This window comes from Tinamus guttatus, unplaced genomic scaffold (assembly GCF_059628265.1).
Source record: "Tinamus guttatus ecotype Peru unplaced genomic scaffold, ASM5962826v1 Tinamus_guttatus_pri_ptg000269l, whole genome shotgun sequence".
In the NCBI taxonomy this organism is placed as follows: domain Eukaryota; kingdom Metazoa; phylum Chordata; class Aves; order Tinamiformes; family Tinamidae; genus Tinamus; species Tinamus guttatus.
Window position 1 is genome coordinate 260,182 of NW_028288803.1, and position 27,158 is coordinate 287,339.

At 36.8% G+C, this 27,158-nt stretch overlaps 1 protein-coding gene across 1 annotated transcript; it reads right to left on the reverse strand.

Annotated features, from left to right (window-relative positions):
• Window positions 1-269: 269 nt before the first annotated feature.
• Window positions 270-26,753, reverse strand: B4GALT6 (beta-1,4-galactosyltransferase 6). The gene is made up of 9 exons (XM_010214050.2): window positions 26,538-26,753; window positions 13,152-13,268; window positions 12,695-12,808; window positions 7,769-7,893; window positions 7,150-7,266; window positions 5,744-5,931; window positions 3,563-3,685; window positions 2,482-2,583; window positions 270-1,264 (listed from the first exon to the last, which is right to left on the reverse strand). The coding sequence occupies exons 1-9, from the start codon at window positions 26,650-26,652 to the stop codon at window positions 1,117-1,119; spliced, it is 1,149 nt and encodes a 382-aa protein (XP_010212352.2). The 5' UTR covers window positions 26,653-26,753; the 3' UTR covers window positions 270-1,116.
• Between the last annotated feature and the right edge of the window lie 405 nt (window positions 26,754-27,158).

Consider the following 27,158-nt stretch of genomic DNA (forward strand, 5'->3'; position numbering starts at 1 on the left):
AGTTTGACCAACACTGTATGTTTCTGAAAATTCCACACTGCAAGCATTAGGATTATGTTTTATTAATAGCATGACTTGAATATTCTTCCAGTGAAGATATATTTTTGGCGCTTCTGATTTTGCAGGAATAAAAGTGCTGTTTACAAGGAAGAGAGAGAGAGAGAGAGAGAGAGAGAGAAAGAGACAGAGAGAGAGAGAGAGAGAGAGAGAGAGAGAGAACAATACCAAAATACGGTACACACCCAGACACATTTTAGGCATTAAAATCCCTGACATGGACACCAGTGGCACACGTGGAAACAGAGTTCCTGTAGATCATTATACACAACCACCACAGGATTTTCCATAATACACATGCAATATGCATATAAATAAGATTTAGATGGCAGGCAGCGAATCATAGGATTTTGCTGGCAATAAATAAAAAGCTTTCTTTCTTGGAAGTTCATAGATGAAATTGATTCTTTTACATAGATATGCGGGAGGCCTAAAGCTCAAAACTAGTATAATAGTTTACAGTCATAGCTGGCCAACAATTAGTATTTCCTTCATTCCACATAAGGTATAACCTCTTTTAAGCACACTTACATTTGTTCTTTCATGCTAATAAAAACATTCCTATATAATTCAAACAAAAACACACTCAAATATATACTGCAGCATAAAATATTGAGCAATATAAGAGCAATGTACACACATTAATTTACATCACATATTTACAAAACACAGTTTAAAAAGGACCAAAAGCATTCATTTAAATATGGGGAGGGGAAGGAGAGAGGGAGAAGTATAAAAAAAAATTCCTGGAAGAACTTCCAGACAAGCTACAGGTCTGTTTCTGCAGATCAGTTAATTGAGTGGTTAAGACAGAGAACACACAGAAGGAAGGCTTGAGTAGTTTCATGCTGTAAACATCTGAGTGGTAGCTGCTGGCTTTCCTTTCAGACAAACGGTACATGCACTACATCACTTTATTTCCCATCCCAAATATGAATCATCGAAGGATCAAGAGTCACCAATTCTAACCTGCTATTTTTTAATAGTGTCTGTAGTGTCTATTTGTAGCTTCCAGTACTAATGTTTACTCCAGTGGCATAGTTTGTCATTTCATTTCCATTAATAATCCCTAACAGGAGCAAGTTCTGGTATGAGATTTACAGTTATGTTTTTATATAGCCTACTGACAAGTATTTTAGGAGTATATATTAAATTGTTCAATCCATCAATGTATTGACGTTCTCTAGAATACCTCAGTAGTTTGTATCTGTAGAGGGAATTGGAGGAGAAAACATGAAAAAGATTTGGAAGAAACAGCTTAATTGATGTTATGCATGACACTGTAACAGTCATTTCATTGTCAAATACTATACGTTTAAATACTGAATGCATCTACTTAAAAATTAACAAGTTTCCTACATGAGCTTTAAAAGTCAGTTACTTTTTGCAAGAGATTTTTTTAAGCATGCCGGATTCTCACATTTTATATTCACACGCACAATTTATGACTAAAGGACAGAAGATAAATAGTGTACATATTTTTGGGATTGCAAATGAAAATAATTTTTAAAGGATACTCAATTTCTTCACATTCTTTTTAATACATGACTACAGAGGTCAAAGAAAATTTAGGTGGCTTCACTATGCATACCCTATACATTTAGATGTCTAAATCTGTTAATTTTAACCTTAAGATGCCTACACCTTGAATTTAGATGTTTTCGAAAATAAAATCTTACGCCCTCAGATTACCGATATGTACACTTTAGTTTCTTATGTTTACTTATGTATAGTTTACATGATTTGTGTCATTTTCTATTCATAATTTTTAAATAAAGAGGTTCTTAGGAAAAAAAAAGAAAGAGACAACCACTGATAACACAAGCAGTATTTCTAATGATCTTGAAAACCCACCATGAAGTTTTTACCCTGTGTTGCATGTTTTCAGCTTTTGGGTGCATTTCAACTAGTATATTCTGGCAGCTATTCTACTTTAGGGCTGCCACTTCGACTGTTTTGCATCTTTGCACAAAGGAGAGGAATTCAGAAATAAAAGTGTCAGGTGAATGTAAATAGGACCCGTTTCTAAGAAATGAAAGAACTATGATGGAAGAAACCAATCCTTGAGCTTTAAAGTCTCTTTTCACCTAGGGTTTACTGCTTCCTTTTGAAGAACATCTAAATATACAAACTAGGCAAGCCCTTTCAACACTAATGCCCAAACACAGGGTAATATTCTGCTTCAGAGGGTATAGAGCAACAGCATCTTCTGGCGCAGAGACTCAGGCTCTCTCTCTCAAATGGTTAAATAAAGCAATATCCACACAGCCAAAAACATTAAGTTTTAAGAAAATTATGAGTTTTGCACTAAGGAGGTAGTACTGACAAGTAGAGACTCCTTATTTATATGTCTAGAAGATTTATGCAAGACAAAAATCCTTATACTACTAGATCTAATATTGAATACTATTCTGTTACTCTTACCGTCCTAAAAACTGGACTTCACCCCTGTGATGGTGAGGTATGGATTTGTACTTTCCTAAGTCTCCTTCAGGTCTTGTTACATTGTATCCAGCATAGTGAACCCTACAGCATGAAATAAAAACATGTGCATACAGAATATTGAAAAGATATTTTTACAAGTTTTTAAAAGTTAAAGCAAAAGTAAAAAAATACGCATCAAATCTTTAAAAGCTGTTTGTTTGCATTAACTAACATTCTCTTCATAATAAAATTCCTGTTTGGATAAAGCAAAGAGCGTTGTTCCTCGATTCTTTTTGTCAAAGAAAAACAGACTCCCATCCCCAGGACTGATAAAGCTGGCCTAACCAACGTACACTGCATTAATCACTTTATATTTAGTGTTTCTAGATTTAATCTTACAGCACAATAGTATGAGAAAATTTGAAAGTAGCATGCTTTTAATACTTATCCTTGCATGACCTATCCTTTAAAAAAAATAGGTGTGTCTATATATATGTATATATGTACGTGTATTTATTGCTAAAACTAGATGCCTTTGTGAGTTACATATATACATATAACGAATATGACCTGGGCATCTAGTTTTAACAGGCCAAAAGGTTTTTTTTTGTTTGTTTTGTTTTTTTTTTGTTGTTTTTGTTTTACTGTATGCAGTTACTAACATTCTATACAGTGGCCTTTATTGCCCAATTTGTGATTGTCAGTATAATCACAGAATAATGTATTGGACACAGCTCCTAAAATATGAACATTATTGTTTACTGTACAATCTGTGAGATTGTATTTCATAATTATAGTAGCAGCACAACCAAAAAATCAAAAGTACATAGAGGAAAAGAAACAATGAGCCTAAATATGCTTAATATTACTATAAGACCTTTCTTTAAAAAGCCTGCTAATTGTCCACAGGAAAAGAGGAAAGCACGTCTTTGAAACAGTATGTTCTGATATTTTTAACGGAACTTTTTAAAATGTTGGAATTTATTAATTTAAAGCAAAACAAACAAGAAACCAAAATCTATCACCATCAAGTGGTGGATATCATAGAACAGTGAGAAAGACATATGCGCAGAACACTTACCTGTTCCAAAGATCATCATCTTCTCCACCCCATCCCCAAAAGGCATTTGGAAACCCATTGATCTTTTTGAATTGTTCTACTGTCAGTCCACTTACACCGCCGAAGAACTCGTTGTAAGGAAGACTGAAAATGATAGGTACATTTTATTTATTATTAACCAAACCTAGATAAGTAAAGCTCTCTTTTAAAGATCCTTTTGAACAAAATAACAACAACAACAAAACCCTCAAATTAAGGGCAGGAACAGATGCTGAATGTATCCAAAAGGAAAGCTGTTTCATAGATCACTGGCATTAGCAAAAACATAATGAAACTAGACAAAATGTTTGTAGTACTGTTTTGATTTGTATCAAAAGCCCTGGAACAGGCTGCCCAGAGAGATTGTGGAGTCTCCTTCTCTGGAGATCTCCAAAGCACACCTGGATGCCACCCTGTGCCACGTGCTCTAGGCGTCCCTGCTGGAGCAGGGGGGTTGGACTGGATGATCTCTAGAGATCCCTTCCAACCTTAGCCATTCTGTGATTCTGTGAAAAGGTAATATTTGGAAGTAGCTCAAGTCAGTATAATCGCATGAAACAGAAGTCTACCACATACTTAAGATGATTGCTTTAAACCTAAATGAAAAGTGAAGCCATCAAGTTTTTACATTTTAACATTAATAGAGCAAAAAAGTTTTCTTTATCAAATTGAATAATAATAAAAAAAATCTAGTAATTCATGTCCCACAGAACTATGGAAAATGAAAATGTATAATACATAATACATGCTCAATAGTAGTAAAATATGTATTATTTTTAAAAAGTGGAGTTTTTTGACTTTTAGATGTTCATTTTTCAATGAAGAAATACAAAAGTTTTCTGCCCGTATATATATTTCTTATTGATAAGTATTTATTAATCGGTGTAAGCAGTTGGACAGCTAAGATGGTTAACGTTTAATTCCACCTTGGTCATTTAGAGAAGTAGTTAGTTAATAGACCACATTTATTCTTTCTCCAGAAGCTGCCATAGTTGTTTTAATGGATTCTGTTTTGGGGGAGAAAAATAATAATAAGGAAAAAACAACTTGCGGTTTCATCAAATAAAAGTAACCAAATGCAATTTTCATGCCTCCAATCCTGCAACCCACAAAGCGTTAGGCCTATATGCGGAAAGTGTAAGTTGTGGCTTAGGCCACAGCAGCCGCTGTGGACACTAGAGGACAGAGCAGCTCCAGAATGTGTGTGCAGAGGCGTGGGGGGAAGGAGGGTGAACAAAAATAGATGGCCACTGGCATAGCCATGTCACCTGTGATCTCTGAGAGAACAGAGGGTTCACTAAAATCTGTGCATGCATCCACATGAGTGTTTATAGATTTTAAATGCTTATGCTCATATATGTGTATATAGAAACATATACAAAAAATCTGTTAAGTTTTCACTGCTAGGTGACTGACAACCTAAAGACTAAATACACAGTCACACCTCTAGTACACACTTTTTGATCTGCCAGTATTAAAATTGATCAACTTAAATACATATTCAGGACAGCAAATACCCACATGCAGAAAGGAACGAACTGCAGCATGATCTGAAGTGATTTGAAAAGACTGCTGAGCTGGTAGCCACAAAGTGTTAAAAAAGCAACCAAAATATCATTAATGATAGAAGATAAATGAGACTGCAGGACCAACTACATTCATCAAATACAAGATATGAAATGGTCTAATCAATAGAGAAATCCTCTGCTTAGAAAAAAACAAATTATAAATAAATTGTACACTTGTGAGAAAATTAAGGAAGAAACATTTCCCACTATATTTTGCTACAAATGTTGTTTGTTTTCTTATTATTTGCTAACTTTGTTAACAGAAAAGGCTTACATAAGCAGAAAAGCTTTCTAATAAAACATTTTTCCCCTCCTGACATAGACAATTTGTTGAGATCAACCTCACTGCTACAAATAGTGGGTCATCAAGTTAAAACAGTGGAACTATTTAATATCTTTAAGTTAGCAATGTCTAAATATAGTCACTAAGTGTAACTGTTCCTCCTGTATGATCAGCTATTCATTCACATAAAGATTATGGTAGCAGGTTGTATTATTGGTTTCATCTCCTGTAGATATTATCACAGTTTTCACATACATCTTAAAACTGTTTCTGGGTCTTTAAAAAACAATATGAAAAAAGACTATTGCTTACATATACATGTACTTGTCCAGCTTTGCTGCAAAATGACGTGGCATTTCTCCACATCCATAATAATTTCGGTCATTTTCAGGCAAGTGATCCACATCATGAAATATCACGCAGTCCCAAACAACATCCTTCATAGCCTCTTTGAAGCCAACATTAAAGAGCATTGCACGATTAAAAGGTTGTGTACCTGTCTTCAAACACAAAACAAAGAACTTTTAAGAACCTAGAACAAAGAGAAACTACCCCAATAATACAAGGATTATATCATCCATCACATAAAAAGCGCTGAAAAAATGCCTGTTATTCCTCTAACCAGGGCAAAGCTCGTTAGCACCGACATCATCTGCACCTTCTGATTTATAAAGTTTATAAGGTCTGCTCTCAAACATAAGAACACTTGTAACTTGCAGCACTAGTAACTCTAAAGTATCAAAATATGGTCACCTTGATCAATACAGCATGTCATTAACAGTTAAAGAAATGTTGATACATATTAAATATGAAACATTGTTTCAATTCTTGTGAGTCTATTAAGAATTTCAGATGCTGTACCAATACTTATAACTCAATTACATACTTATAGCTAACATCACAGTAGAACATATTTCCGGTTCCTAGAGATCTTTACAATTTTACTCAAACTTTATTTCTAATACAAGTTAAATATTCACATTTTTATTTGGAATAATTAAGTTTTCTCTAAGCTCAGAAAAAAACATAGGATTGACAATAGATTTTGATATAACAAATGCATTATACAGTACATTTTTTTAAATAAAATTAGTAGACTCTCTTCTCTATTTTTTTTTTTCATTTTGGTCACATGAAAATATTGCATAAGCCCAGGACAAGATCACTAATTCCTACCTACTTTGTACAGACAGTAAATGTCCTTAAACTAACACTCTGAGAATCTTTATTTTACTAAAGTGTTTTAAAAAAACATGTTTTTTTTCCCCCTCCTTATCAGTTGCTCTTTGTTTCTGAAGAAATTCCTAGCCAAAATACTAGTGAGCAACTTTGTATCATGGACATTTTCTTTACCTTTCACTTTTTAAACCAAATACTATGTATATTAAAGCTATGCCTTTGACTGGATTTAAGTGTGTATTGTAAAATGGCCTTCTGCAATGATCATTTCAATGTTATCACACAAAACCTAATGCTTTTTACCGTGATAAACCTGCAAAGACAATAGACTGCACCAGCTTGCATTCAAAGAAAGGCAGTATGTTTCCAGCTATAGATTAATCTAGGGAATAGAGCTGATTTTTTCTTTTTCATTCAGTGGATTAGAACAGCAGGGGAACAATTTGATAAATTTTGGATTCATCCAAATCTTGATGATAATGTCAAGACCCCTTTACTAAGGAACCTTGAAGAGTCACATTTCAAGTAAACGCTGTTACCTGTTCAACAACATAGAAGGCAAATTCCAGACGCTGCTTCTGCAACATAGGTATCAGATGTCGGAAAAAGATTGGAAGATGCTCGTGGCGATTCCGAAAAGGAATGAGGATTGCCACCTTCAAAATGTTGAATATGTTTAAGTATTATATTAACATTTTAAAATTTTAATATTTCAATACAGATTAGGTCTTCTGCAGCTTACATAGGCTTTTCAACTTTATATTCAAATTGGCTTAATATTTCACAGCATTTTTATTCCCACTAGGAAAGGAGTTTAGAATTCAACTCAAGCAATTAAAAGGGATAATTTTTAAATGAAAATTAAATAAAATTTTGTTTGTCTGCTCATTTTTTTCCAAGAACACTTTAATCAACATACAAATAGGACAGAACTTTGTATCCACATGATAAAAGAACAAAGTTCATGAACTTCTAAAAATTCACAGCATTCTAGTTTAAGTTTTTCTTAACACTTTAATCATTTCTTGAGCACAAGCAACATAAACTATAGTGTGGGGTATATATATAAAACATATAGTAATAAAGGTTTGAGTGCTTGCAACTGTCAACTACTCTTGTATACCTATAAGGGAAAAAAAAAAAAAAAAGTTATCTCACCTTCCATCGTGGCTTACAGTCTTTCGGTTTCCAGTGTCCTCCCGGCTTAATGTCTAAATCTTTTGAAAACACTTCCTGTATTTCATCAAAACTAATTTCACTCATATTCACATTGATAAGGCCTCCTAAATACAGAAAGATATGCTGTATTTATTCATTTCAATTAAGACAACAGATCTAAATCTGTAAGTTATATCATAGGTATATATTTAGGTTTTATAGAATGAATGTTAGCATGGCCCCATATAAATCCTGTAAGCAAAACACTTATTTCAAGATGATTTGAACTCTGTACCTCTTCCAGAAGAGTGGAAGTTACTCTTTAAGAATAATTCATTACAACTTTACACAATCTGAGCTACTGAATTGATAATTAAATTCTTCCTGCCTGCACCTTGACACAAAAGGTGGTGCATCATCACTATGATCGACCAACTTCCTCAATTATAATATTAAATAGCTAAACATTGTTCATTAACAACCTTCACCTATTAATTCATCAATGTCTGCACCAGACCAGTATATAGCAAGTAATTGGATTTGAGAAATATCACTAATTAGCCCAACGGCAAAAAGATATGCAGATGCTTTCTGATAAGAGAAAAAAAATCATCAAGATAGTGAGTATAGACTATAATATGGGTAAAAAAAAAAGAAAAAGAAAAAAGAATAGCAGTTTATTATGAGAAAATATTTCAAAATAGTTGATAAAAAGAGCTGTATATCACTGAGGTTATGCACATACATAGACTTCCAAACTAGGAAAAAAAAAAAAAAAAGATTTATAATATAGTCTAACCTAAAAAGCAAAAACAGAGAGAATCATGAAAATTCAGAGAAAAGAGCAGTCTAATACCCAATAAGCAAAAGCTCAAATTGCCCTTCAGCAACTACAAGCATAAAAATCAAATAAAAATCGTGCAATAACTATTTGACAGATTTCATAAAAAATCTTATACTTAAGAAGTCTGTTGGCGAGAGTTGAAATTTTAAAGACACCCTTTTCTCGCCTGCACCCTTGAGTCCAAGAGAATAACTTTCTGAACTGACTTAAATTTAGGACCTTATAGAAACACCTAAACTTTGGTAGAATAATGCCTGGTTTCAGAAGAAAGCAAAAGATATTGCAAGAGTCATTTTAGGTTTGGATCTGATTCAAAAGGTAGAACTTATTGTCAATATAAATATAGAAGGTAATTTTGAACAGGATCAAGAACAACAGAATAAGGGAAAGATATTCTATAAGCAGTTTTAAACAACCCACGTTTTCTTAGAAGGAGAAAGAAAACTGGCAGTTCCCAAAAAAGACTGTATAAAAATATTCCAGAACAAGCTAATCCTACACAGAGTTAAAAAGAAGCATAGCTGATGATGACTAGTTCTATTTGAAACTCTTTAACAACCCAAAAATGAAAAAGAAATCACATAAAATACAGAAACAAAGGTGTACAAAAAAAAAAAGCAGTATATAGCATAAAGACATATGAAAAAAAAAATCACAAAATCACTTTAAACCATCAAAAGACGGAAAAGTAAACAAAAAGTCTTCTAGTCAATTTATAGAATCTAATAGAAAAATAAAGATAAAGGTGATTCAGCTGTGCTTTATCATTAAGTTTTTGACACATCAGCACAACATTCTATCATATAACACAGCAAAAAATATGGCATGTATATAAGAATCAACAAGAAGACATAGAACTCATTGAAGAAGCTTTTAAAATCAGTGAAATTTCACTGCCAGCTTGAGAGAGGCAGGAAAAGGCATCTCAAGCTGGGTCTGCAATGGCTTAGTAGTTCATTCTTCCATTCACATCTAGCATGTTGCACTTAAAAATAGATTAAGGAAAAAAAAAGCAGCAGCAGCTGAGGAAGCAGAGAAACAGAAAGCAGTCTGAAAGACAATAAAAACCAAATGGCAAATATCAATCTGGAATACACTAGAAAGTGATTATTAGCTTTGTTTCCCTAATGCTAACAGGTTTTTTGAAAGGAAGTCAAGTTAGAAAAAGTCTACAATATAAAAATCAAGAATGGCAACAGTTTTAGAAACAATATAATTAAGAAATCTAATTAAGAAAGACAAGAAGACCACCTTGCAAGGGAGAGAAAGGGGAAAAAAAAGAGTAAAAGAGTAGTCAAAGTAGAAATAAACTATTTGATGGTACATTAGCAAAACTTACTTCTCTGGAAAGTTTTTTTTTTTTTTTTTTTTGCTTATTATCAGTGCTACCTCAATGAATTAATATCATTATGTAAAGCTAGATAACAATGTCAATTAATATACTATTACTGATATGATACAATAAAGCAAAATACAATTGGAAAGCATTCTTCATATGCTGTGATACAGAAATGATTTCTACCTCATCAGTGCTAAAAAAAAAAAAAAAAAAAAAAAGTTTACTTTCTGTATCTACCGAGCTCTTAAATCTTTGCATCTACCAAACTCTTTAGTTATTGATCAAACTTGCAAATTTTTTTTTGTTTGTTTTAAGAAAAAAAGGGTTACCAATTTGGTGACATGCTTGGCTGTTGGCAACATAATTTGTTATGATATGGATTTGAATAAATATATTAAATCATTATTAGAATATTAGCTTATATCAAAGGACAGTCCCAAATTTAAGTCAGGTATTTGCCTTAAAAAAACAAAGTAAGAGTTCTGAAAGGTGTTCCAAATATCTTTAGAAATTATTCCAAGTTTTTTTCCCATATAGGGAAGTAAATAAGGCAGTAACGTTTGGTTTTAAATATGACATCTAAAAATGAACATTTTAACATAAAACATGCTGCCAGATACTAATTAACAATCATTTCTGGCAACACATTTGCACTTATTTACAGGGAGTTATTGATTTTCCTTCTCTAGCTGGAACATTCTGACACCTAATGAGACATTTCAATGTAACTAATTAACTTTGAGATGTATGCTAATGCTGCTATTAGAACTTTTCTTGAAAATATCCTTGAAAATATAATATGAAGTCTGAGTGTAGAATATCTGCAAGAACGCTATTTCATGTATTACTGACACAAGTTACGATTTCTTACAAATACAGGATACAAAAAATGTTTTACTTATTCATCCCCTTGCAGCCTACAGCAACTCAAGACAACATAATAAAATTCCTCACAGAGAAGGAAAAAAAAAGTCTTGAAAAAGAGTAGATGAACTCACATGTCAATGCTGCATCCCTAATAGAAACATTGATTTATTCATGTAACTGCAATTTTATAAAGCTTAAACATAAAAATCTCCCCCAAAAAGGCAGATGGGGTGGGTGGAGTGGCAGGGGACACCACCAGGAGCCATTTTCTTCACAGTCACCTAACATCTCCTGGTATTCCTGACTTGTTTTCTCTAGAAGCTTAAGAGGAGCAAATGTCCAGGGTTTTGCCAAAACCTGAGTTTCATTATTGGGAAAGGCAGAAAAATGACAAGCTTGCAGAATAGGGGAATTTACATGAAGTTTCATAGTTCTTAAGAGCATTTTTTTCTCTCTTTTTTTATTTTTTTTTTTTTGAAACAAGGGTAGACTGTAGTCTACAGAAACTGAAGGTGGAAAAGTCACAGTGGGTGTCTTTTAGCCACTTAATTAAATCAGGCTAAGATCACTTAATTACATGAAGAAACTCATTTTATCTCAACTTTAGTGACAACTTCTTTAGTGACCTGCTTTTAACTGAGTGGAGTGCTCAAGTCTGTGCATTCACCAATAAGGGGATCCCCCACAGTCTGGCTGAAGAGCAGGACAAAGCGAGGGAGGAGACTGAGCGGAGTCATGACTGGGTGGGTCAAAAGAATATCTGCCAAGGGTTGGGGGCCTTTACAAATAAGGGAATTCTCCCACATTCTTCAGCAAGGGGGACAAAAGATTCAGGTGACCTTAGGTGAGAGCAGATGGCAGGAGACAGGAGTTTGGTATAAGGCGGGCCAGGAAGGCTGTAATTTCTGAGTACCTTGGCCAATGGGAAAAGGAGAGGGCGTCCCTTGGTCAGGAAATTAGGATAAAAGGAGGGCTGCGTCCTCCAGCAATTTGAGAGACCCCACAGGGATATGCCTGGTGGACTCTTCCCTTTATTTGAATAAAGTTTTAGGACTCCTCTGTCTCCTTTTTGGACATTCAGTTCTTGACAGCGAGATTTTTCCGCACGTAATCTATGTTCCTCTTTCACTGGGATACTGCTACTTAGGAAAGCTGTGATACTACTGCTTTTAAAAAATGCAGCAAAAGTGTGCCAAAGTACTTAATTCCATAATTCAGCATGAAACTCCTCAAAAGGTAAGTATTTTCAGAGAAAAGAATTTAAAATTTAGATTTCTGACAAAGGATTGCAGAAGAATTAGAGTTACATAATCAAATTTTCATAGTTTAGGATAATGAAGAATCTAAGTTTGAAAACTTTACTTTACCTTCTCTTGAAATCCACAACTTTTCACTTTTTATGAAAGTACTAGAGAGCTTTAGAACGCTCTTACCACCGTAAATTCTCCCTTCACCACATCATCTTGTTCAGCTTGTTTTGTATTACAGTTTCTGTCTCACCAATCTTTGTATTAGCAAAATATTTCCAAAAGAAATGGTTAACTTTTCCTCAAAACACGCAATTTAAAACAGGTACCTTTTACACAGGTACTGTATCCCATATATTATTAAAAGCACTTAGTATCATCTAACTTGTAAAAAAATAAAATAAAATAAAAAATAGAATAAACTTTAAAGAATCAGGAGATATTAGCAAAGAAGTCGAGGTAATAACACAAAAGTTATAGAATTCTGCTAAACACTATTGTCCATTCTCATATTTAATTTACTCATTATTTTGTGCGAAATATCTGCATGGTCTACAACTATATTTCATATAAAGTAATCACATTTTCATTGTTTACTAGATAAACATTAAGGTCTGTTTAAAACTTACTCATGTAAGGCAACTTTTCTGGACAAGCCTGGTAAGGAGAGTAAGTGAAGTTTTCTGGAAGATACATTCTCGTTTGAGCAAGATAGTCACTAGAATTGTTCCCTTCAGGATAATCTTAAAAAGAAAAAGTGTTTTTTTTTATAAAACCTTAAGGTATCCACTGATTTTGGCTAGCATCATGCAGGCCTAAACTTTTAAAATAACAAATTCCCATCAACATAGCTAGAGAAATACAACATGAAAATAACAGTAATTTAAATTCAGATATCTTTGTTACAGCTATGACAAATTTATGTTTCTAATAATGTTCCAAAATGAACTGAGAAACAGTAAATATTTTGTCCTCAGTTCAGTTACAGAAAACTAGGACTTGAGTCTGGATCTTCATAATCAGACTATGCTTTTAAGATTTTCTTTCAAAAAGCTGTTTTAAAAATAAAATAAGAAATATTCTTACCTGTGCCATTCAGTGTAGTATTTTTGTTAGTGTATAATCTGATCATATTTCCTATTGTTTTTACATTTTCTCTCAACATTATACCACGAGCTTGCACCATAAAGAGATATGTATTTGCTGATAAAACAAAAAACAAAGTTTGAATTGAAATGAAATATTATAAATCAATTTCATATTTATTTATAATGTGTTCAATATTTATTATTATGTCTGAATTCATGGCTACTGAACTTCATATTCTTCCTAGATTAATATCCATGAAGAATAAAATTTTTCATCGACAGATATTAAAAACAAAAGAAACAAATGGATTCATAGCCACAGGTCTATACCAAAAAAAAAAAAAAAGCAATATGTATGTTTTATATAACATGTTTAAATTTCTCTCTACTGTGTGCAAAGTAACTAAGTAATTAACTTCATTCAACTTACCAACAAATAGGTTTTCACATGTAGACACAAATCCACCCATCTCTCATATATTGCATTTAGGTACACAACTTGTGCATAAAGCAAAGATGTGTAACCATTTTAGAGTCAAAGTATTGTCCCTTCTGCTAACTTATTAAGAAGCATACAATTGTCAGTCAACATGCACTGCTATTCATTCACTCCCAGAAGCCATTTCATTATGCAATTACCACAAATCACTGGCAACGTTAAAGTATTAATGCTTGATAATTATATGCAAAATATTTATTATAGACATCAAGGGGAAGAAAATCAACACATTGAGTAATCGAGAAACATACTAATGGCTACAGCACCAAGTATTCCTGTATCTCAGCCCTGCACTATAAAAACAAAACAAACAAAAGAACAAAAAAAAGAGGGGGGGGAGGGGAAAGGAAAAAGAAGTATATTTGAGGAAGTAAATGCCTATTTGGGAATCACAAGACTTAATAATATAAAAGGACAAAAAGCCTTTGCAGAAGTCTTTTTTTTTTTCCCCAAAGTTGTAGAAAGGACCAAAGGTATCATCTGTCTTTGGAGGCCTGTGGTTAGCAGTGTGTCCCAGGGGTCAGTCCTTGGTCCAGTCCTCTTCAATTTATTCATCAATGACCTGGATGAAGGGACAGAGTGCTCCCTCAGCAAGTTTGCTGATGATACCAAACTGGGAGAAGTAGCCGATACCCCAGAGGGTTCTGCTGCCATCCAAAGGGATCTGGACAGACTGGACAACTGGGAGGTGAGAAATCTTATGAAATTCAACAAAGACAAGTGCAAGGTTCTGCACCTGGGGAGGAATAAACCCAGACACCAGTATAGGCTGGGGACTGACCTTCTGGAGAGCAGCCCTGCAGAGAGGAACCTGAGTGTCATGGTGGATGACAAGTTGACCATGAGGCAGCAGTGTGCTCTCGTGGCCAAGAAGGCCAATGGGATCCTGGGGTGCATTAAGAAGAGCGTCTCCAACAGGTCAAGGGAGGTGATCCTGTCCCTCTACTCAGCCCTGGTGAGGCTGCATCTGGAGTATTGTGTCCAGTTCTGGGCTCCACAGTACAAGAGGGATGTGGAGCTGCTGGAGAGAGTCCAGTGCAGGGCTACAAGGATGATCGGGGCCTGGAACATCTGCCCTATGAGGAAAGACTGAAAGAGCTGGGCCTGTTCAGCCTGGAGAAGAGAAGGCTGAGAGGGGATCTAATCAGTGTATACAAACACCTCAAGGGAGGCAGTGAGGAGGATGGTGCTGGCCTCTTTTCAGTGGTGGCCACTGACAGAACTAGAGGTAATGGCCACAAACTGAAGCACCAAAAGTTCCGCATGAACTTAAGGAAAAATTTCTTAACAGTGAGGGTGACAGAGCACTGGAAGAGGTTGCCCAGACAGGTTGTGGAATCTCCTTCTCTGGAGATTTTGAAGACCTGCTTGGATGTAGTCCTGTGCCACATGCTCTAGGTGACCCTGTGTGTGCAGGGGGGTTGGACTAGATGACCTCTACAGGTCCCTTCCAACCTTACGTATTCTATGATTCTATGATTTCACATATGTCAAGCACCCATTTATCTGAGAGGCATTTGTCTCCCTGTGACTGGTAACGAAACGAAAATACTCTAATAAGACAGTAGATGCACAAACCAAACACGCCATAAAAACAATAGCTGTCCTAAACAGACTAAGAAATTATGAAAATTTATCTTACAAACTAAAAACTCCACTTCTATAATCTTTATCGGATATCCCAGCATCAATGGCGTGACACAAATACCTTTGTATCAGTTCATGTGTTCTCAGAGAACAGCACAGAAGAGTAGCACTAAGGACAGAGGCATTTCTAGAGGAAACTATGATTACCAATTACTCCACATTATCAAACAATACTACTGATACCCAAAGAGATCCATATACCAACATATCTTTTAAGTAGTAATATTTGTATATTTGTAAATTCTGCTTCCCCCCGCCTTTTCTTTTCTTTTCTTTCTTTCTTCTTTTTTTTTTTTTTTTTTTAAGAACAGATGGAGAGTTCTGCTTGCTCTTAAAGACTGCTTTACTCAGAATGCATCATATTTATTCAGACTGCACAGCTGCCAACTCTTGGCCAGCAAGACTAGCAGTTTTCACTAATGAGATTTTAAATGTGCATAAGAGTTACTTAGATGCCAAGATCCTCAAACTGTCTCAAAATCTCATGTCATTCGAAAAAAAAAGAGTTCTCAGCCTTAAGCTTGAGGCTTCAGCTAATGATATAATGGAAGCAGACAATCAAAAAAGAATGGTTCTTCCCAGGCTCTAACACAACTCTGAAGCAGAGATCACTTAATGCTCCTCACAGAAAACTTGCACAAACACAACATTTTAACCCAATTCACTATCAAGCAGTACCTCAGTGTTTTAATTATTTTCTTACATTGGTACTCTTCTATTCAAATTCTGTGTTTTTAGGGTAGTTGTATTGACTGTTTTAGGAAAAATCTGTAAAATTATTGGTCATATATTTACTGATTAAATATTGGTCATATTTACTCAAAAAACCTTCTCCTTCAGGAGTCAACATAAAAGTAAATAGATCTGTTACTCCAAAAACAATTCTTTACCATTAAACAAATAATTTTAAAATTCAAAGTTTTCATGAAAGTAAAAATAAGTGGCCTTTTAAACAGGATGGAATTTTCCTAAATAATAAAAAAATCTTTTTTTTTTCAAAACTTAATATTTCTTGATTAGCTATCTAATTTTCTTTTTTCCCCTCACATATTATTGCACAGCTCTTTTCCTGAACATCTCCCTATTGCAAGACTATTTTTTTAAACCAGTTTAGTGAGCACTGATGTCAGAACCCTTCACGCTGGAGATGTATTCTGAAAGGCTATAGGTCTTCTTCTCCTTTTAACTAGGCAGCAAAAGTCAAAGTCATTTCTGTTTTTAAGACTGCAGAAAGGTTTAGATAAACACAGCATTAATCCGAATACTTTAGGATATACCAAAGTTTATATTTTACACTGATTTAACTTGAACTGGATTATGTCCAAATCTGTATCAATTACTATTAAGATATAACTTCTTTTTTTGTTGCAACAAGGAAATTATTCATTAATAAAAGATTGCTTAGACAACTGGGAAAAAATAATCCTGGAAGCTAGATATAAACTTCTATAATAGACAAGACAATTAATTTCTAGACAATGAAAAGCAGATTATAATTTTTATAACAATTATTTTCAGGTACCCATGACCAGATCATAAACTGCATGGAGATGTGACTACCATGCAAATGTACTATATTATGGCAAAATTAGGAGCTCTTTCAGATATAAGTTAGATTTGATAATTTGCATCTCCAAGGCTCTCTGCTTAGACCTGAATCAGACAGCCCATAAAACACTGCATCATTTTATTCTTGCTCCCTTTGCATCATAAACACAGCAAAACCATATCTTCAAACTTCTTAAAAAGGACAGCATCTTTCTTAACAAGTAAGCTTATTTATTTTTCATCTATTTACATGTTCACGTCTTTACGTGTTCATGTCTTGGGAATTTTTCTAGTTGCTACCAAACCACACTGACTGCAAAGAGTAAATCTGATAAACAGCCAGGTGTTACCTATTAAACTTACTCAGTCAATCATTATGGAAACTTAGCAGTCAGTGAGGCTGCTGTCCCAGCACTGTCCCCAGCATGGTTGAGAGGGAAGATTTATTCCAGTAGTCGGTGTAATTAACATGAAAAACTACTCTAAACACATTATGATAGTAGTCTTAGGAACTTGATACAGCATACAAATGAGACTAAGATCTTGACAAAAGTAGACAAGAAACTCAAGGGGATCACACTGCTGTCCTCATCTCTCAGGAGAATCTTTCCTGATACAACAGATTTTCTGCAAGAGCATGTGCATCTTGACTTTGTTGAAGGGCAATTTACTTCTTGTAAAGAAGAAAAGAATGAGAACAGCAGGCCTTTATGAAAGACAAAGCTAGAAAAGGTATTTCTCTAAAAAAGCAGGTGTCATGAAAAGATAATCAGAACCTCAAACTTCATGAAAGTCTGCTGTCACTTTGGGCTAAACATTCAAGAGCTGTTCTTGCCAACAGGAAGATCTAGCCTCACCATTTTTGCAATAAGATATCCTTGAAGTATTTCCCATCACAACACATGTCTGCCTGGTTGGTTTGCTTGCCAAACTACCATCCATCTCTAGCCAAATACCTAGATACAACACTACATCTTTCCTCTGTGCACTGTCTCTTTACATATTTTATCCTGGCTACCTGAGAGTAATGCAACAGCAATTACGAAAATTACAGATATTTAAGAAATTGTACTTTATATTAGAGAGCTCCTGGCATCAACATCCTCCTGACACACATTTATCGATGCTGCAGAGGTTTCTGATTCCATACATGAGGTCAACATGTCTATAAAATAGCAACAGTATAAGGACATATCTGCCTGGCACATGAAACTATATTATCAAAGATGTGGGTAAACCGCAGAAAACAGAGGTACAGAGACAAACAAAATGATAAATCATTATTTTTGTATCATCACATTGTATCATGGCACAGCAATCAGAGTCAAGTATTTTGCATAAAATTATATGTTTCTATTGTATGGAAACATGTTTCCATTGTATGGAAAATTGTATGTCAAAATATCCCAGGCTTTTCTTGTTCATGCTCATATTTTCATAAACACACTGCAGCATATAGCAGGAAATCAAGCAACTGTTAAGAAAGCAATAGGCAGCACCAAGACTTACAGAGGAGCAGCAGATGCTTGAGCTGTCATTGAATTACTTCAGAAGCTAATAGCATCAGGCAAAAATTAAAGACCCTAGATTTGTCCTAAAAATAAATTTGGTTTACTGCCATGCTTTTTCCAGCAAAGATGTACAAAAAATGACAGTTCACATGTCATGTAAATAAGGAATGAGGGCAAAAAGATTCACACCCTTGATTCAAGAAACATGTAGACATCAGACAGTTACACAGTGCATAAGGTAAAAGAATGGGAAGTTCAGAGCAATATATCAAACACCCATTAGGACACCTTGAAAGAAATACTGTACTGAATGCTCCAAATCCAGATACAGAGTGAATATCAGCTCATCCCTTTAATGGTAACTGATCCAATTCTACATAAGCAGTTATGGAAACACAGCCACACGTTATGGATCAAAAGTCCTGTATTTAAGTATTATTAAAACTCATTATGACAAAGCACATTAGAGCATTAAAGGGATCATCCTGTATTTCAGAGGACACTGTTAAAAATACCAGGTGGATCACTTTTGTCTCCCGCTTCTATAGCTTTAATAGCTTTCTGTGATGCCCTGAAAGCAAGACAGTGAGAAGAAAGTGCATTCATTCTTAAAATATATTTGAAAAAGTCTTGTAGCCGTTTATAGCAGTTAGCACACTGTTATTCACCTGAAGACTATTTACAATTTTATTAAAGCAAAAATCCAGCTTTAATCCAGTTCTCAGATCACTCTCCATTAGATATTCAAGATAATTCCATGACTATATAAAGAATAAAGATTTTTTGCAACACTTGATTAATTTATAATTCCTCATCTTTACAGAAGAGTACAAATCATTTTTACAGAGAAACTTTGGAATATATCATGCTGTATATGCACATAATCAAAAACAAAGTCAAAACAGCATGCTATTCACTTAGAAGCCATCAAGACAAAGTATATAATAGATTTTTTGAAATGATACAGTACATTACAAACTGGATCAATGACTAGCACGCTGATGAGCATAAAGAGGAAGACCAGATTGAGATTATTTTAACTAATTAATGACAAAAGTGTTAAATTAATGAGATTACAAACTAAAACTGGGTTGTGGAAAATATGCAGATACCAAAGATGACGATGAACATTCAAATACCAAAGAAGATAAACAGGCTTGGCAAGTACAAATTTGATTTAAGAAAATCATCTTTCAGAATAGAAAGGCAAATACTACGGCAAAAAAAAAAAAGGGGGGAAAAAAAAAAGGAAGCACAAAAAGAAAACACAACTTTTCCAAAGCAATTAGCAAAAAAAGGTTAGCATCATATTTAAAAAGTGAGAAAGTTATAACCTGGGAGCATTAGACACTGATGTTAGGAAAAAAAAATAATAAAAAGCTAATGTAAAAGATGCTTAGTAGAGAATCTGAGGGCACTGCAAAATTAAGTGTAATAAAAACAATGTTATCAAAAAATAAGTTTTGCCAAATCACTCCTCCAAAATACATATCTGCTATTCAATGCCTGTTTTCATAAGACGCCTGCAAAGCAATTCTATCAACATATTGCATTAAAACTGACATGGTTAACTAACTGGTTAACAGAAAGATGACAACTAGTAATTGCAAGGGGGAAATCATCTCATGTGGACTTTTTTAGAACAAGTCCCACATGGATCTCTTCTCATCTCAAGGTTATACCATATTATTCTCAGCAACACAAAAGTTATAAATATACTACTGGCAGAGTTCACACATGTAAAACTAATTGAACATTAAGAAAGTGTTCAGATCAAATATCTACAGAGAGTCAAAACTATATAGTAGATAAGCACATGTGAAAAGGTCTTCTAAAACATCACCTTTCATTTACTAATTACAAATATCTTTCATAACTACAGGATAAAATCTTTACTCTGCAAAACAGACTCATTAAACAACTTTGCAATGAGAGGGGTCAACCAAAGTAATGCAAGACTGCTGTAAATTAGTTCCTATTCTCAGGGAACATAGTTAAAAACACAGATGTATTCAACACTTACATATTTGTTGTAGACAGAAGTTATCAAAGCATACACAAAAGAAGTAAGAAATTTTGTGTTGAAATCTCTGACTTTATGTCTTATTCTTGAATATTTAATACTAATTTTGCACTACTAATAACCAAAAAAACTAAATATTTCATGGATATGGTGAGACTGCATTTGAATCTGCATATATATGCCTCCATAAGCAGAAAATATATTAGAAAGATACAAATCACTCATCAAAATTAAATATAAGAACTAAGCAATCACTAATATAGTGCAGGTAAACCAACCCATATTAAATACAGGAGTGGTTTTCAAAATTATTCTATTAGCAATGGGGTTTTTTTTCAACACTCCACACAACATCTGTAGACTCACTACCACCAAAGAACACTCCTAATGGTTAAGTCCTTTTGAAGACTGCAAGGGTTAGGTACTGATTAAGTGTCAGTTCACTGCTTATCAGAGCCAATAAAAGTAAAGAGGTAATCTTGTTAATCAAGTTTCCATATACGGAAAAAAAAAATCCTTTCTCTAGCAATATTTTAAAGCAAGATGCATGATCTAAATCTTGCATGTACTCACAGTATCTGTAAATCAACTATTGCAAGTAATATCATAAACTAAATGGAGGAAAAAGAAAAACAAAAAAAAAACAACAAAACACACACACACATCCCAAAGCGAGGGCAAAGGACAGATCACAAAACAGGACTAACTACTGAGGATAGAAAAGATGCTCCTTCCTGACTACGAGCAGGACCACAGAATGAGTATTCCATTAAATCCTATGCAGGTAGGATTATAACTAAGAATGACATACATATGTATACATTACATGTACAAACTATAGATAGTATAGCTAATAACTAAGCATACGTAAGGGTTTAGGAAAAGTATCTATCAGACGGAGACAGAAGCAAATAATTCAGAAAGAAATATGCAAGCCTAGTCAAAGTTTATCTGTTGGTGAAAGTGAAAGACAAGCATGAATTGAATTGCAATAATTTATTCATACTGAAAGAAACTGACTTGCTCAGTCTTAAGCTTAGATGGAGAGGAGACCTTTTTTGCGGTCTTTGGCTATGCAGTGGAGTGTATAGAGATGATGAATCTGGACCCATTTTGGAGATACACAGTGAAGACACAAGGGAATGCACACAAGGCACAAAATGGGAAATTCCAAATGCATACTAGAAAAAAGAAAAAAAAAATCTCACGGTCATGTAACAGTTGACCAGACATACTGCAAAATCTCCATTCTTGGAGACAGTAAAAAAAAAAACTCAACTGGACATGGCCCTAAGCAATCTAATCTTTCAGCAAGAGTTGGATCAGATGGCTTTCAGAGGTCCCTATCAATTTAAATTATTCTGTGATGAAACAGAAGATCTTTAGAAATATCAATGATCTGTCACATTGCCAGGAACAGAGAGTATTAGCACAAAGGCTGTTATCATATTTATGGGCTTAGCATCTGGACACACAGCATCTGGACAGAGTCATCACCTTTTATCTTGGTGATAGAATTTTCACTCTTTCCTCCATTTCTGTTCAAGTCCTTCCCCATCTCCCATTACTTGTGTGTATATATATAAATACACACACACACACACACACACATATACATAAGAAAGAGTTATTTCAAGAAAAAAATTTATTTTAAATGGAAGAATACTAAATTTACCGACTTGTGATCTGAAACCAATGCATCAAAATCTCACTAAGCTCTCAGTTATTTACAAAGCAACCCTCATCAGTGTTGGAATGCTCTGTATCCTCTAAAATATTTTATACCCTCTATTCTCAAGAAAAATCCCAGCTTAACCAGAAGCCAGCCCCTTGGTTGTCACGGGAAAGGTAAAAGGTTTTTTTAAGAGGCAAAGAAGTAAGAGGGAAAATAGTACAGTAGCTGTTCTTCTCCTCAGATTCATTCCATTCTTTGGGATTTCTGGTTATTGATTTTTAAAAGCAGACTGCATCTTCCCTGGTTTTTCTTGTAATATTCTTGTAATATTCTTGTAGGGCTGTCATGTCCAGGATGGCCCAATTAGACTGCAGGTGATTACAATACTGAGAACTCCAAGGTGCTCTTGTAGCCAGCCTGGTAAATGTTCCCTGGTGGAGTCAGGAACAACTCCGATGACTAGGAGACAGGTTTCTAAGACTATCTGCTGTGCCTAAGACACATCATCCAATGTGATTTCAGCTGTGATGCTGACAGAATAGAGGAAAAGCAAAGTCAGAAAAAAATTCTCACACAATACCCAGCTCTTTTGCAGTAAAATAAGAACAATTTCCGTATGCTGTCTTTTGGTCACTATGGCCATGCTACTTTGCTCAAGTCTTCTCATCTTGGGTTCCTTTTGATTATATAAACTTGAAGCTACTAGAGGAAATGGACAGAAATGAAAGCATCAAAACTTCCACAGGAACTTAAGGAAAAATTTCTTAACATCGAGGGTGACAGAGCACTGGAACAGGTTGCCAAGAAAGGTTGTGGAGTCTCCTTCTCTGGAAGATCTTAAAAACCCGCTTGGACACAGTCCTGTGCCACATGCTCTAGGTGACCCTGTGTGTGCAGGGGGTTGGACTAGATAACCTCCAGAGGTCCCTTCCAACCTTAAGCATTCTATGATTCTATGAAGCTAAGTATTTGTTTTGAAAAACAGTCAGCATTAGACAGTGACTACTCAAGTCCCTTTATTAGTACCATACCGAGAAAGAATCGATTGGTGCCAAAGATTCATGTTCTCAATTAGCTTCTTTAAGTCTCTTAACTACAGCATACATAGATATCTGCAATTCCAATACAGTTTCTGATGGCAGGCCATCTACATCTATTACTTCAAAAACAGCACATGCAGTTCACATCTCTTCACACTTCTCTTATCAGAGAAAGAGCACCAAATGAAGCATTGTCAAATAAGTGCTCCCTCAGCAAGTTTGCTGATGACACAAAACTGGGAGGAGTAGCTGATACCCCAGAGGGCTGCGCTACCATACAGAGGGACCTGGACAGACTGGACAACTGGGAGGTGAAAAACCTCATGCAGTTCAACAAGGCCAAGTGCAAGGTTCTGCACCTGGGGAGGAATAACCCCAGACACCAGTACAGGCTGGGGACCGACCTTCTGGAGAGCAGCTCTGCAGAGAGGGACCTGCGTGTCATGGTGGATGACAAGTTGACCATGAGGCAGCAGTGTGACCTCGTGGCCAAGAAGGCCAATGGGATCCTGGGGTGCATTAAGAAGAACGTCTCCAGCAGGTCGAGGGAGCTGATCCTGCCCCTCTACTCCGCCCTGGTGAGGCTGCATCTGGAGTATTGTGTCCAGTTCTGGGCTCCACAGTACAAGAGGGATGTGGAGCTGCTGGAGAGAGTCCAGTGCAGGGCCACAAGGATGATCAGGGGCCTGGAACATCTGCCCTATGGGGAGAGGCTGAGGGAGCTGGGCCTGTTCAGCCTGGAGAAGAGAAGGCTGAGAGGGGATCTAATCAGTATATATAAGTACCTCAAGGGAGGGAGTGAAGAGGATGGTGCTGGACTCTTTTCAGTGGTGGCCACTGACAGAACTAGAGGTAATGGCCACAAACTGAAGCACCAAAAGTTCCACAGGAACTTAAGGAAAATTTTTTTAACAGTGAGGGTGACAGAGCACTGGAACAGGCTGCCCAGAGAGGTTGTGGAGTCTCATTCTCTGGAGATCTTTAAAACCCACTCAGACGCAGTCCTGTGCCCCGTGCTTTACGTCACCCTGCGTGTGCAGCGGGGTTGGACTAGATGATCTCTAGAGGTCCCTTCCAACCCTAAACATTCTATGATTCTATGAAGTGGTGTTTTGGGGAAGTGTCATCTATTATTCCTTTCCATAAAAGAGATGAGACTTAAATGTTTGCATGGGATGATCACATGTAAAAGAGATTTTTAATTGTTTAAAACATTAGAAAATCTTTTATCTTTCTATGCTATCCTTCCAAATTTGCTTCCAAACATCCATCCAATTGAAAAACATACATGAAAACTGGGAACACAGTTTTCTTCTCTAATGAGCCGTAGATCTATCTACTTCTGTGTTTGAACTTCTTTGACTACCAAAAAAAAAAAAAAAAAGTGTGGGGAGGGAGGTGAAGGTAGAACAAGTTGACAGGTTTAAATTTCCAGCAGAAGATTTTCCTAGTTCCCTTGCTATATTTTCTCTCCCAGTAACACCAGCACAGCATGGTAGCACTTTGAACTGCATCTGGGAAGTAACAGAACAATCCCCAGTATTACCAGGTTTTGTTTTATTTAAGCTGGATGTGTGCACAGCACAACTACATACAGAGTCTGGGTAGCACACTTCAAAACAGTGGCTGGAAAGAGCTGCAATCTTACAAACAGATACAATTGCTGAAGACTTTTGTATCATAAGACTAGGGCTTGAAAATGTTAAGTGCAGTATATGTCCAATATAAGGAATCAGCTTAAGTGAATACAACCTATGTGAAATAACCTACTGGTGCATACTGCTGATTTCTTTTCACTGGTACATCATTTTTCATAAGAAAATGGGGAGATAGCCAAAAACCAATAGTTTAGTAGCAAGATGAAGTCAGGAAAGAAGTCATATGCTCCTAAACAGGCTAATGAACAAGCCTCAAAAATACATTAGTGAGTATATTTCTAAGAGACAAAATCAAACGAAGAAGACACTTTCAAACGGTGCTGAAGTAGTACTTTAGCTCTATATATTATGCAAGATGTTAACAGTCTTGCTTACTTATTAAAAATGTGGAAAATGCAGTTTGCTTCCTAAATCACACACCAACTGCTTTTATTAAAGTCTATTATACTACATGAGTGCTTCACAGAGCTTAATTGTCCAAATGGACTTATTTTAAAAAAGACTAAACTACATCCCCTGCAGTGGGAAAACATTATCAGGCAATAAATTCAATAATTCTAATCCATGATATATTCCCTGGTCATTTTTATATTTATGTGAACTGTAACAGTTGTTGATTGGCACATCGGTATCATATAAAAGCACTGTATGTAAATGCAGGAGAAGTCACTGCACCTTCCCTGGAAGGTTTTATAAGCCAGGTAAAAGAATATGAGCAAGAGGATGTAAAACAGCAAGAAGACAACGTCGTGCGTGAAGTAGTTACCACAGAGATTCATCTGCCTAATCAGTGTGGACATTTTCTAGCAATCACTGTAGAGAAGAGTTTTAAACACCGAAGAAGTACGTTGAGACAGCTTTACAGGTATCTGGGAAAGCTCTCACCAGTAAGGAGTATCGACATTCCCTGGAAAAAAAAGAAAACGCATAGCCTAGCCGAAAACATGAAACAGGGAAATATCACAGCACCATACAGAAGAATACTTCTTGCCTTATTCCAAAGGTAACATTAACCAAGCGCTGAAAGCACCATCTATGAGAAACCACCTCATGTTTCCCCAGAAACAACAACCGAAGAGCAAACTTGGAAAACAGCACATTTTTTTTTCAGTCTGACCCAGACTTGTACAGTCATTCTACTTAACATTTCCTCTACAAACCATTTCTTCCCCCACTGAAGTGCTACTTAGGGAAGTGCAAGTTAGCTAACTGTAAAACCTGTGGGGGAAATCCTACTGGCAGGAGGAAATGACAACAATTCAAACTGATTCTTGAATTACGTTTGCATGTGTTTTACTACTAAAGCAATCACTAATGCTTTGAAAGGTACATTCCAGTGAGTAACTCCAGAGCTCCTTTCTAGTTTCAGACATTAATTTATAACACGACAAAGTGACAAGTGGGTGTTTATTGATTTTTTTTTTTCTTTCGGCCTCACTTTTCCGGGCTGGGAAACCAGACTTCACTCACCTACCTGGCAGCGTTGGGCAGCTGAACCTTCTAGAGCGCTGGCAGGGTCCAGGCACGAGGCGAACACGAGGCACCCCCGCCACGCGCCTCGCTGGGGGCTCTCAGCCGCCGCAGCTCCCTCGGCGGGGAGGTGAGACAGGGGAAGGAGAGGGGCGAGCAGCAGAGCTCGCTCCCCGCGCATCAGCCCGCCAAGACAGACTGGAGGACGTCGAGGCCGCCGCGCCCGGGCGGGGCCGTTAGGGTGGTTGGGACCGTTGGGCCGCGCGTCCACCGCCCCTCTGCCCCCCCGCCAAGGGGGCGGCTCCCGACTCACCGATCCCAGGGGCCACATAGATGAAGTAGAGGCAGGACGAGGAGAAGGAGAAGAAGAAGATGAAGGCGAGCATGGAGCGATTGGAGACCCGCAGCGCCCTGCGCAGCAGTGACATCCTTCCTGCCTGCCTCCCTCCGGGCCGGCCCGGCCCGCGACCGCCGCCGCTGCTCTCAAGCCCAGCGAGCCGCGGCGGCGCTTTCCACAGGGCGCCGGCGAGCTCCTCCCATGGACCGCGCGGCGCACAGGGAGCTCCCGCTCGCCCTCCCGCCGCCTCCCCGCGAGCGGCGGCGGCCGCGGGGCGCGGAGAGCCTTCCCCAGCGCGCGGCGGGGCAGCGCGGGCGGCGGCGAGGGGCGCCTAGCGCCGCCGCGGGGCCCGGGCACGGCTCCCGCTGCTGCTCCTCATACCGCCGGCCGCCCGCTCTGCCGCCTCCTCGCGAGCGGGGGCTGCAGCATCCCCACTGCCACTGGCGGGAGGAAAGTCACCTCCGCGCCGCCGGCCCCTCCGGCACGGGCGGGCAGCGCGCTGCTCCCGCCCCGCCCCGCCCCGCAGAGCCCCGGCGACTGCGGCGGCTGGGCGCGTGCGCGAGCACCGGCGCGGCGGCGAACTGCAGAGCTGCTGCG